Source organism: Cygnus olor, chromosome 2, assembly GCF_009769625.2.
Source record: "Cygnus olor isolate bCygOlo1 chromosome 2, bCygOlo1.pri.v2, whole genome shotgun sequence".
In the NCBI taxonomy this organism is placed as follows: domain Eukaryota; kingdom Metazoa; phylum Chordata; class Aves; order Anseriformes; family Anatidae; genus Cygnus; species Cygnus olor.
Genome location: NC_049170.1, coordinates 105,043,190 through 105,056,640, shown reverse-complemented (window position 1 = coordinate 105,056,640; position 13,451 = coordinate 105,043,190). Strand labels below are relative to the sequence as shown.

General features: G+C 37.3%; 1 protein-coding gene across 1 annotated transcript in view; it reads left to right on the top strand.

Moving 5' to 3' along the window:
- Window positions 1-13,451, top strand: part of CEP192 (centrosomal protein 192) — a 66,749-nt gene that overhangs the window by 33,022 nt on the left and 20,276 nt on the right. Inside the window, 8 exon segments of the mRNA XM_040549950.1 lie at window positions 1,373-1,549; window positions 3,450-3,540; window positions 6,380-6,556; window positions 7,066-7,326; window positions 7,499-7,617; window positions 8,547-8,656; window positions 10,234-10,375; window positions 13,222-13,394. Coding sequence (XP_040405884.1) covers window positions 1,373-1,549; window positions 3,450-3,540; window positions 6,380-6,556; window positions 7,066-7,326; window positions 7,499-7,617; window positions 8,547-8,656; window positions 10,234-10,375; window positions 13,222-13,394 — 1,250 coding nt within the window.

Genomic DNA, 13,451 nt, shown 5'->3' with positions numbered 1-13,451 from the left:
GAATAGACAAAAGAATCTGTCCAAAATATGTTCAGCTTCACTATCTAGCTTAATTGGGCATACCCTGTGCGTTAAATTAAAAGCTGAGTTCTGTGCTAATGACAGTATGATCCTAATGGATAGGCATGCGAAGTGATTGATCTGTGCTTTCCTGTGGCCTTGTGCATAACTGCTTTGCTTTACAGCCTCTAGGTGCTCAGCAGGGTTGGAACCTTTTAAATTCACTTGCAAATGCTGCCAAATGACTACTAAACTATCTAAAGCAATAATGAGAATTCCTGTTCCCTGCTGGTGGGATACAGGACTGTCAGTAGGCATCACAGGAATTCAAGGACAGCTAGACAGAGGTTCCTGAGTTTCATTCCTGGCTTTAAGTGGGTCTATGCTATAGCAAATTCTTCAGCCTGTTCCTTGTGAGCTTGGTATCCTTACTGCATTCTGCCTTTTTTTCTAATGGCTTTTTTCCTCTTTTTGCATTTTTGAATGTTTGTTTCTTGTTCCCTGTATCATTGGTTAGGTAATTTCAATCTTTACTTCCTTCCCTGTATATACTTTATTTTTTTTTGTTTTATTTCTCTGCTGATTTTCTGTCTTTTTTACTTCGGTGGCACTTTGGCTTTCCCTGTTCTTCTGCTTTATTTTTTTGTTTAGTTTTCCCTCCCAGTTTTGTTTGATAGTTTGGTCCAAATTTCCTATTCAGTACTAGCCTATTTCATTCTAATTCATTATTTAAATCTGCAGCCTTGATGCTCTCATTCGTCTATTTCTCTGCTTTGTCTGAAGAAGGCAGTAGTCATCCGCACTGTACTTGTGTCCTGCCGCATAGAGGCTCTGTCATGAAAAGCTAGCCTTATCCATAGGCACAGTGTCCCAGGAAACAAACTGAAGAGAGAACCTTGATTTTTGTGGTTTAAAATGCTATGGAATTTTGAAACTCCTGGGTATATTGCACTTGTGAAACTTCACTGAAGCTTTACAAACATTACAAAAGGCATTTCTGTACAGTACAAAGAGACAACCAGACTTCATGGTTTCTCTCCAAGGTTAGTCTGTCAAAATAATCAGAAATCAGCATGGGCAAAAAATATTTTCTTTAGCTGTAGTCTCTGAAACACTTGACTGAGCCATGCCCAGATGAAATGCTTCAGACGACAGTATGAGGTACGTGCAGCACACATGCCTGTAACCTGAAGGATTTAAGTTCTGTCATACTTAAAAGCTCTGCCATACTTAGTAAAATAAAAGTGCATTTTCTCCTCAAGAAGGTAGTTTAAAAAGGCCTATCTATAGTATTTTTTTCAGTTATGTTTTATTTTCACCAGCTAATCTTGTTCTGTGATTGAATTAAAAATTATTTAATTATTTTTTAAAGTGTTTTGAAAATCCTTGTTCTGCCATCTGGGCCTCAGTATGAAGTGGTGATGAAAGGTGAGGTGGAGTCTGTGGAAAATAGACCTGTGTCTACAACTGCCAGCTGCTCAGACATCCCACCCATCCTCTCCAACAAGCAGTTCATTGCTTGGGGAGGAGTAAAACTTGGAGGATCAGTGTAAGTAAAACTTAAAATACGTAAGTGCAATATAATATAGAATATCATGCTATTTGCAGCACAACTTCTGTACTGTTCCTGTTCACATAATAATCCACAGGTGATAAGCTAAGCTGTTTGTACACAAGTGAGAGAAGCAGTATATTACAAATTTAATTTTTGGACAATAAATTTTTGGAAACTAATTGTGATCTTGTTTAAGGCTTCTTTATTCAAGAGCCTTTAGTTCTTGTTTAAATAATACCTGATTCTGTAAGATTTGTGTGTAATGTAAGTAGAAATGTAATAGAAAATATTTTCCAGATAAAATGGAAACATTCTATTAATTCTTATGACGACTTTCTCTTGCTAGAAATATCTGTTTTTCTTCAATTCATTAAGTCTGGAAGAATACAGTCTGGTAATGACAGTCTGAATAGCACAGTCTGAACTTCCCTGAATTTATTTGAATTTGATTGTGTTCTGATATTAAAACTATTAGTGATTGAGAATCCGTTGCATTCCTAAACCATGATTATTTATCCTTCAGACTAGTTCTTGTCTGAATTTTTATGTAGTTTCAAGATTCTAGTTTCATTATTCCAGGATTCAGTAAAACTTTTCATAATTGTTGAGATATACTTTATTGCTTCTTTTGTGTGTCAAGATTGCAATTTTTGCAAATCTCTGGACTTCTACTAAGTATTACTTTGGGGACTAATGCACTTTTGTACTAATACTGAACTTCTCAAGGAATCATAGTATCATTAAGGTTGGAAAAGACCTCCAAGATCATCTGGTTCAACCATTGCCCTACTACTAATGTCACCCACTAAATCATCTCCCTAAGCACTACGTCCAACCTTTCCGTAAATACTTCCAGGGATGGTGACTCCACCACTTCCCTGGGATGTTACCAGTTACCATTCTAAAGTGAGCCATAGAACCACTTCTGATAGATGTATTTTTTTGTCACAATAGTGGATTTCTAAAATAGTAGTTTTGTTGTTTTGTGTTTTGGAATGATTTTCTCAACTCTATTTTTTTTGTTCATCCTGAAAAGTAGTTTTGACTCACAAAAACTATTAGGAAGCTGAACTTCTTAAAATTTTTGTTTCAGTAGTGTACAAAACAGTGTATGCTGCTGAAAACTGAGGAGAGGCTTTGGTCTCTCTCCCTCCTGTTTGCTCTAACTGCAAGATCCTTCCTCTTGTTTTTACCAGCTTTGGGGCTTGTCAGATTATGTTGATTGGTTTTTGACTCACTAAAGCAAAAAAGGCACTAGCTCCTCTTGCTGGAGAGGTTTCCTACCTCTGAAGAAGGATCTGAGTACTTGGAAGCCTGGTCAATGCCAGGACATATCAGAGGGGAAAAAATGCTTTTTGATCAACTTCATGCTGCCAAGTGGCCATAACTTTCTGTGGTACAATCCTATTGAAGAGCACATGAAAAGGAAACGTTATCCTTAATTTAGTTCTCTACCACTGTTCCAATGAATCTGGGTTGTGCTAGTTACAAGCCTGCTTTTGCATAACTGAGTGGTTCTGGAAAATCTAATAACATTTCTGTCTTAAAATGGTTTTCATTTTTTGAATTTTTAAAGGAATTTTGGTATTGACACAACTGCTGTGTTCTTTGATAGTTCAAGTTGCTATTTACAATACTTAAACTTCAGAAAAACTATATATATATATACACATTTTTCTGCTGTATGAGGACCAATGTGTAATGATGTATAGTGCTGTAAAGTCTAAGTTTGAGAATATAGAAGTGACTTTCTAGCTAATACATTCTGTTGTATCAGGAGGTCATGTTTTTTATGAAATGGCTTCAATTGTCCCATTTACATTGCTCCCATGAATAAATACATATAGTTAATTTATATCTGCTGCAAAGTATAACTGAATTTATATTTTTTCAGCCAGCAGAAGTTAACTCTAAGAAATAACTCTCCATCTGTGACTCAGCATTTAAGACTGGTGATAAGAGGCCAGGATCAGGACTGCTTTCAGGTAACTGCAAAGAAAATTTCTCTTTCGTATTTGTTATCTATCAGGATAAGTTTATAATAAAAATGTCAAAACTTGTCTGATTTGTAGTGCTTGCTCAGTGGTAGCTAAGCTAGATTAGAAATCAAGTTGTAGAGGATCTCTGCAAATAAATTTCATCACAGAAAGTGAATTTTGGATTTGCTATTTTAGAATAGCAGCTCACTCACTAGTCTGTTTTCAGTCCAGAAGAGTTGAATGGGGTTAAAGGTTTAATATATAGTTATACTAGCTCAGTGGAATGGCAGGATTGAAAATAGTTTGTCTACTTTGGATGGAATTTCACACAGTAAGCATATATTAAGATGGGGAAATCTTTGTAATTTTCTGGCTGTCTTTTCAAAGAGATATTTTGGGTCATCATATGGTCTTGTACTGCACTGATAAGGATTTTGATTGCTCTTTTGGTCCTGTGCGGTGGTCATGTTCAATCTGCCAACCTGTGTCCCATTTCTTTATATTAGTGGATGTACACTCAAGCTGTGTACAATTTGACTTGTCATGCAAGGTCATGCCAGCACAAAAGGACAATTTCATGAATTAGGCTGTGTTATCCTCCTCAGACTTGTTTTTCAGGTAAAGGATGTCTCTGAAGCACCCACTAAATTCTGGCAGTACTCTTGACCAGGCTGTTGACATAGCTCTTTGTGGCATTGCCTGCTTGACTGAAGGTGGTGGCGATCAAAACTGGAGTGGTATTCCCTTTTCTGCTGGTGCTCTGTTCGATCTTGGCACCAGGACCTTGCTCATCCCTGTCTTGGGTTGACCAGCCTTAACAGAGAGGAGTCAGACATGCTCTGAAATGTTGATAGACTCGTGACACTGCTTGGCTAGGCATGTGACATTTAATGTGCCAAATAGATTTTGAATTTCAGACTTCACAAAAGAGAAAATCTGTAACTAATGAGGCATCAGATGCCATGGTAATTGTACGGAATTCTGGACATCAGAGCCTGTTTCTTTTTTTAATTCTGGAAGTACTGGAGATGTTTTTCCTGTGCTTATCAGCAGATTCAGTTCCCAGTTATTAACTGGTTCATCTGTAGCCTTTCCTTTGAAGGGTAGCTGGTTTTCTCTGGGTCATTTGTAAACTTATGTTCGTTCTCCAACAATCTGAGAGGGTTTTAGCCAGTGTGGCTTAAGTTCCATTACTCTGCATTAAAGGTGATCTGGATGGAATTGTTTGGTAGGTTGTTGTGTTTTGGTAGGTGGTTCTGTTCCAACAGGAACAGAAAGCAGAAAATCTACTGGCAGTGTTAACTGCCAAAATAATTTTTTGTGCCTTTCTGTAATAACACTGTAGGCCTCAGTTAAGAGGATGAGCAGGTAACCCAGGAGTGCATTGGCCAGTGAGGACTGTAAAAGAATTAACATTCCAAATAAGTTGGAAACTGTGGAAACTGAGTTTTTTTTCTTCTAGCTGGAGTCAGTAATTACACATTATTGCCCCCCTGCCCACAGTTTTTCTAAAGAATGCTTGAACCTGCTAAGTAGTTTAATACTTAATGCAGCTGAGACATGGCTGATTAATTAAAGAGCTCATACTTGTGTCTGGTGTGCCTGTTCATTCTTCCTGAGTGACTATCATATGAGACTAATTGATAGAGCCAGAGGAGCAAATGGCTCTTTTACTGAAAGGAGCATTAGGATACCGGTGTCCAGCTATGCTGAAACTTGTGAAGGGGCTGGTTAAACTGTTCTCACTTCTTTTAAAAGAAGTGATCTCCCAGCTCAACCTAAAGCTTGTGGTTCGCACTTCCATAGGACAAACTTCTGGTTAGACTTGTTTTAGAAAGTGTCCTTATCGATAAGCCATCACTTTGGGGTTAGAATAGTTGGAGAGTTCTAGCAAATTCCTTGCTGCTGTATCTCCGTAACCTTTTGGTGCCTTCTCAGAACAGTGTTCCTGTGACTGTATCTATACATAATTTCTTTCAAGATATTTTGAGAACTTTATTTTGAGCTCAATCAACTCAAAGTGCTATTTATTTATTTTCCTAAAATCAATGTCTTCACAGCTAAATTGTGGCTTCTTACAGACTTGATGCTTTAACCAAACAGGTGTTTTGTCTCTGGATCTTGTGTCTGCAGCTTGCTGTCTTTGCCCTGAAGTGCTTGTTCCTTTGTGTTTAAAAAAAATAAATAAAAAATCAGCGACTAACAAGCTATGTATTTACTTTGAGACTGCCCAGATGAATATGGTAGCAGAGCTACCCTGATAACCTTAGGGAGAGCTGATGCAAGGCTGCATCAAACTGGGGCTCGGTTTACAGCTCTTCAAACTGCCCTAGCACAACAAACTTGATAACTGTTGGAGTGATCCTTCAGTGGTCCTTCTTGCAAGAAGGATCCCAGATTTACTCCAAGGGACTGTGTGTATGAGAGGGATGAAGGAGAAACTTGAATTAGTCTTCGGAATTATTGTAACTACAGAATTTTTGTTATATAGTCCTCATAAATTTATATCCCTTTGTCCCCAAGTCTTCAGATCTCTCAGCTAAAGCTTTTAGTTATAAGAATTAACGTAGCACTACTTAAGTCCAGCCTTACACACTGTATTGGGGATTGAAAGGAAGGAGTTCTGTGATCTAAACTGAGAGGTGCTGGTGTGCTCACTGTGAGAATATAAAGCATCTTGAACCGCATATTTTCTTTTAAGTATTGCAACCTTAAATATCTGCCGTTGTCAACTTAGTTCAGATTTTGATGAAGCTAATTTAGGGTTGTTAATGAAGTAAGTCTTTTTAGTATACACCTTTTCACTGTAGTTGTTTATTTCTAGTATCTTCTTTTTTTTTTATAGCTGCAAAGTATATTTGGATCAGAAGAGCGCCTAACTAGTAGTTGGGAACTCAAAATCCGTCCCAAAGAAGACACTAATATATACTTGATGTTTACACCTACTCGTGTAACTTACTTCTTTGCAAAGCTGGAAATCAAACAGCTGGGGATTCGATCACGGCCAGGAATCAAGTTTACTGTAAGAGTCCTAACCTAAATTCTAGTAATTCTGCACATAGATTTTTTTCTGAATTTGTTGAAAATATAACATTGTTTATCTGTTTCTGTCAAAGACAAAACTTTTCAAGATATTCACGATGCGCATCTGTATACTTGTTAAAAGATTATATGGCTTTTACATTTTGGAATTTAAATATTGAGCAGCCTTAACTTTGTATGCACTTTTTTCCACGTGTGAAGAAAGAAGCAAGATTTTATGCACTATGGTAAAAGTAGCCCAAGATTTTAACTCCAGAACTGCCAAAAATCTGAACTTCTTTGCTTTTATAGATAGTCCTTAAATTAATTTTCAATAGAATTTGAAACAAGTTAAATGAACTTAAGCTTCTTTATTTCTCGAAAGTCTTTTCGAGTTTGTTTTAATCATTTTCAGTTGCTCTGCTGTATGTCTTTGTATAGTTTAACATGGTTTTACAGAAGCTTTAGTAAGGCTTTAATTTGAAGCACTGCTTTTTATTTTTTCCCCAGATACCTTTATCTGGATATGGAGGAACTAACAATGTGATTTTAGAAAGTGTTAAGAAACTATCAGACAGTTACATGTTAACACTGGATGGATTATTGCCTTCAAGATTAAGTACAGTTTCCTTCCGCATAAGAAATACAGGTTCTCGGGCTGCTTATGTTAAAGCACTGTGCTTTGCAAACCTACAGACAAAAACAGTTATGGATCCTCAGGTAATGATGGTGTCTCCAGAGAAGTTTGTACTAAGAGAAGGAACATACAAAGTAAGTAGGCTACCTGATTCTGAATGTTTTATTGATTAATATAAATGTGATTAATGAAAATGTCTGACTAGTTCTTCATTAAATTCTCATTTGACTTTGACTTATATTTAGTACTAATGTTTGGAAAATTAAGACTTTTTTCCAAAATATGTTGTCTATTTATTTTTATCAGGTGATTACTGTAACATGGAATCCCATGGAAAAGGAAAATAACTTACTTAGAGCAAAGACATTGTTATCAACAGTGTGTTTTTTCTGTGGAGATGAAATTTCCAGGCAGCAGTATCGTAGGTAAGATGTACTTTGCTATTGTTCTGTAGAGAGATGTTTAATGAAATGTTAAAGCTAGAGGTTTATGCTGCCGCAGGTATGGCTTTAACATGCTTCCAAAAAGGCAAGCACAAAACAGCAAACCTTGATGACATGGGGAGATCCAGTAAGTCTTGCATCTGGTAGGCTGTTTGGTGAGGGGGCGTTGTTTGTGGTGGTTTGGGTTTTTTGTTTAGTTTACATACTGTAGCTGCAATCCTAGGTAAGGGTTTTCTTTTTAATTTTTTTTTCTTGAATTTGAATGTATTATCTTTGGGGGAGGATTTTTGCTTTTTTTTTTCATCGAGAATTGTCTTCTACTTTGGTATCCCTTTTTTTCCAATACATTTGTAGATTTAGTTTTTAAAGCAACAATTCTACAGATTTCATTAGTGTCTGTTATGTTTTACCTAGCTTAAGTAGAGGCTATATTACTGTATTTATATTTGAATTTCTACAATGTCAATGCACAAAAATTGAATGGCATGCTCTGCGTTTAACAAAAGTGACTTGTGCTGTGTATGGTGTGTAATGATCATGCGAAATGTTGAAAATAGGCAGAGTTCTAAGGTGCTGGTGATCATCATTCAGTGCAAAATTTCATTAAGTGAATGAGTCTTTCAGAATTGCTCTTAAATGTTATTCTCTGAAACATTACGAAAGTCATCATATTTATTGTTATTCAAATGAAGTATTAAACCTAGTTGAATTTAACCATATAACTTTCAATAAAAAGCTCATGAAATAGCTGCATGTGTGATCATTTTGATAGCAAATCAGCCTACCTTAGATATTCCAGAAATGATAAAAGTTAAAATGATGGTGGTTTCTTACAGTCTTAGCCATCTTTTCAGACTGATGCTTCCAACACTTTGAATAATTTAATGACTCTGGTTTCTCATCTGTAACAGAGCTATGATGTGTGAACTTGAGGTAGCAAAACACATAGTCCCTGAAAACAGCATATTGAGAAACATTGTATTTGATGAAGAATTTCAAGGGGAACAGCTTGTGACAGAAGGTAAGCTTTATGAACTTTCAAAAGAGAAATGTAATACTGTACTGCAAATAAGCCTTTGAGGAGGGGTGCTGGAGGAGTAGCTCTTAGGGAAACAAAGTAGGTTATTCTTGCTCTTTGTTAACAGTGTTATAAACTTAAAGCCCTTCCTTGCCTTCCTGTCATCCCAGATCTATGTACTAACATTAGCATTTGAAACAGTGCATTGTCAGTTTGTCATCATTGTGCTCATTTGATACATCAGTGTGGTATATGTAACAGTGCCATTAGACTAGGCAGTATGCATACTCCTAAGAGAACCAGAATTTTACAGGCATTCCTAAGTGTCAGTGTCATTGGGGCACAGGAGCATAGAGGAACAATGGCAGGTGGGGGAGCCCAATAATATCCTGCCCCTGCTGTTCCCATGGCCATCAAAGAATGATCAGCCTGTCTCCACAAGCACAAGGAGCTCAGAGGCAGGTGGTGAACCCCAATTATGTGCTTGAAGAAGGAGACCTGGCCTCTCCTAGGGCTGTCCCAGGGGAGCCATCAGCCTCATGGCCCCGTGCAATGCCCACAGTGGGTCAGCTGGAGAGGATATTGGGATCACCTTCCAGACTGAGAGGGGTTACTGCCAAAGGGGCATGGGACACATGGGCTGAAGGTGAGGGGCATTTGGGGAACAAACAACTGGAATTCAAGGAACAAGGTGTGTGTGGAGAGAGAACAAAAGTTAATGGAGTAGAAATAATGGTCATCCTATAGGATGAATGTATTTCCATGCTGAATGGTATTACATATGGCAGAATAAATAAATAATTTGCTTCCAAAATCACATTCTGATAGACATCCTTCTGAAAGACTTGGCTTTGTTAACAAGTTTCTGGTTGCATGTAAATTTTAACTAAAAGTTCTTCTACAGTAGTTATTACTGTCTTACCGTTACTGAAGTGTAGATGTGTAGATTTGTATACAAATATTAACGATTTGCCCTGATATCTACTATTCAGCAAAAACAATAATGGATCAAATGTATCTTCTGCAAGAAGTGTTCACTTCTTCATTCTGTCCGTTTAACATGAAGTGGCTTAAAGCAAAGGAGTAAATTTTGACTAGATTATTAATAATTTTGATGAAACAATTATTTTTAAATCATATGCTGACATTTCTGGGCTTTTGGATATTTACAGGTATAACTAAATAACGAGACATTGGATTGAATAGATTGAGTAATTGAAAAATAACTTCTCTTAAAAGTTGAGTCTCTATGAAGCCTTTGGAATTTATTAATTGTATTTGTCAGGGTAAAAGAAGGTAAACTTTTAACTTTAATTGGGTGTAGAATAAGATTAGTATGTACTGTTTGCATAAAGGTGGAAAATAAGCATTATTAAAAAGTTAAAAATTTTGTGTATTTATATTTGTTGCATCTCATGTTAATGTTGATTTGTGCCTGGTAAGTAAACTTGTTATAAGCCATTTTTGAACTGTAGTACGTTAGCCAACAGATTATTAATTAGGATTATATTCTAAATCTCTGTGCAATTTCTGAGTATTATTGATTTGTTCTTACTCAAATTGGTCTATTACTCTTATAGTGTGCGATATCCCACGGGGGACAAGTGACATCCGTCTTTTCTACGCAAATATGCGAAAAGTCATCCTTACTGTGGTTGGATGTTTCGTTTTTGATCGGGATGGTTTCCAGCAATCTCCTGGACATCATCTGGAATCAAACAGGTAATGTAACTATAAGGATAACTTTCAGATAATGCCCAACTGAAGTGTGGCTCCTTTCATTTGAAATCATGAAGATTTCAATGACGGTAATGGAAAGTGACTTGCTCCACAAGTTGAAGAGCTGCCTCTATGGTGAGAATGGCCCCAGTGAGTATATAGGTGGTTCTTCTCATTGTTTTTCCTCTGTAATCCGTTAAACTATTACGATAACCTTTAAACTATTCCTTAAGTTGACATCATAGACTGTATCTGCAACTTCCTGTTCTTCATCTGTGTTGTGGTTTAGCCCGGCTGGCAGCCAAACACCACACAGCCGTTCGCTCACCCTCCCCCCTCCCTCTCCGGGATGGGGGAGAGAAATGGGAAAGTGAAGTCTGTGAGTTGAGATAAAGACAGTTTATTAAGACAGGGAAAAGAATAACAATAATAATAATAATAATAGTATTAATAGTAATAATGTGTACGAAATAAGTGATGCACAATGCAATTGCTCACCACCCGTTGACCGATGCCCAGCCCATCCCTGAGCAGCCGGCCCCCCACTCCACCCTGGCTAGCCACCCCTATATATTGTTCAGCATGACGTCAGATGGTATGGAATACCCCTTTGGCCAGTTTGGGTCAGCTGTCCTGGGTCTGTCCCCTCCCAGCTCCTGCTGCATCCCTAGCCTGCTCGCTAGCAGGACAGAGAGAGGCTGAAAAGTCCTTGGCTTGGTGTAGCACTGCTCTACAACAATTAAAACATCAGCATGTTATCAGCGCTCTTCTCATTCTAATCCAAAACATAGCACCCTGCCAGCTACTAGGAGGAAAATTAACTCTGTCCTACCTGAAACCAGGACAATCTGATTAAGCTTTTCCTGTTGGTCCTACAGGACTATAGCTACCTCATTCCTTGTCAAGAATTTTTGATGTTTTGTGATGGAAGTAGTTCATATTCGGAAGGATTAGTGGCTTTTTCCTTGTCCAGCTCATGTGCCAGCCTGTCAATGTAATGTATGCTATAGCTCATCAAAAGAATGATTGGTGCTGAAGCTTCCTTTCCTGACCAAATGAAGTGGTCTGTTACTGAGGATTTCTTTGGAGGATTGGCAGAGACTTGGTCTTTAATTTGGGCTTATTTTTATTTAGATAGGTTGCTATAGCACTTGGAGCCCTGAAAACTGAAAGATCCAAATTCTTAAGATAGCGTAGCATAAAAACAAAATACATAAAAAATAAATATGGGTTAACATTAACACTATAAAGAACATATTAACATAGTTGGTTCTTGAGTCTTCATACTTTTTTCCCCTCAAGATCCTGTAACTTAAGTGAAGAAAGGATCCTACCTAGTCCTGATTAACATCTATTTAGACACTTTAACATTTAACACTTTAACATTTATTATTAACAGTTAATTAACATTATTAACAGTTTAACACTTATTTACACACTGCCTTGGAATCACTTGTGCATCTTGAGCTCCAGATGCTGAACACTTTGGTCTACTTGACAGATTTGTAGACTAGCAAGGTGTTTGTTGGGCAAAGTGGGATTGTGAAGATAGAGACTGGAAACAAGTATCCACAGCAGCAAGCAGGACACTTTTCAAGCCTTTTTTCCCCCTGCTTAATAGCCTTAACAGTTCTTCTAGTTTTGAATTTATTCACTGGCTAAGCATCATGAGGATCTTCGCTTTCTAAGTAAGCTGTAATTCTCAGAAGACATCTGTTAACTACTTATATGACCATTGTGAAATCCTATGTCATGGGTATGAATTGGCTGCCTTTCCAATTTCATCACTATCTTAAGGGATTAATCCATAGGTATTAGTTCTGTTCTAAGCTGTGTGAGGATTCTCGGAAGGCTTACAAAATAAAAGTAGACATATTAGGGAAAAGAGCGACGTTTACATAACACTATATGGAGCAAAAGTTACCTATTTTTCCCTGAATTGCTGAATTCTGCTTCTATTTTACTATTTAAAATCAAATTTATTGCGAGTTAAGCTTTTAACTTAAGAAAATACACCAAATCCCAAAATAGCAATTTCCTAGCTTTTGTATATGACCTTACCTGCCATGTTTTTTGCAAGCAAAAGTGTGAAGTTCTGGGCCATAAGGAAGACTAGGGGATTGGAGCATGTGTTTTGCATGGAGAGGCTGAGGCAGCTGGGTTAGTTTAGCCTCAAGCAAATAAGGCTTGAGGGGGGGGGGGCGGGATTTTATCCAAGTGTATAACTACCTGATGGGGAAAGTAGAGAAGAGAGCCAGTCTTCTCAGTGGTGTTCAGTGACAGGTCAAGAGGCAATAGGCACAAAATTAAATGCAAGAAATTCCATTTAAACATAAAACTTTTTTTTTTTTCCTGTTGAGGGTGATCAGGCACCGGAACAGGCTGCCAGATAGTTGTCAAGTTTCTATCTGTAGAGAAATTTAAAAGCTGCCTGGACCGACCTGCTGTGGCTGACCATATTTTGAGCAGGTTGTTGGACTAGTTGATCTCCAGAGGTCCCTTCTGACCTCAGGTATTCTGTGATTCTGCTAAAGACAACTTGCACTGTTTCGTTTCTCTCTGCAGTGCCTTCTTAATCCAAGTATGTATGGAGAAAGCTATTTACTTTGCTATCACCTCAAGATAATTGTTTTAGTACCTTATATTAAGCCACTTCTAAACATCCAGGGAAAAAGCTGCATCGTGATTTAGCTGCTGACTTCATTTTTTCAACTGAGATTTAAACTGAAAACACATGTAAAGAGCATCTTATTTCAGTATTAAATTTTGAAAAATATTAAAAGTAGGCTGTTACAATTACTAAGTTATTTTCATTACTACTTTTGCTTAACCCGATCTTATTTTTTCAGATCTGAGAACTCTGTCAGACATATCAATGCAACTTTGGATGTTCTTCCCGTTAAAGGACCTCAGGGTCCTCCATTACCTGTAAAAACTGATGATCTTATTCAGAATCAAGTAGATGTTCAACAGACTTGGGTTGTTAAGCCTGAACACTTGATTTTGACATCTCCTTCTGTCAGTAAGTATTTTCTGAAGTTAATAAAACAACATTCTAGTACTAAAATAACTGTACTAC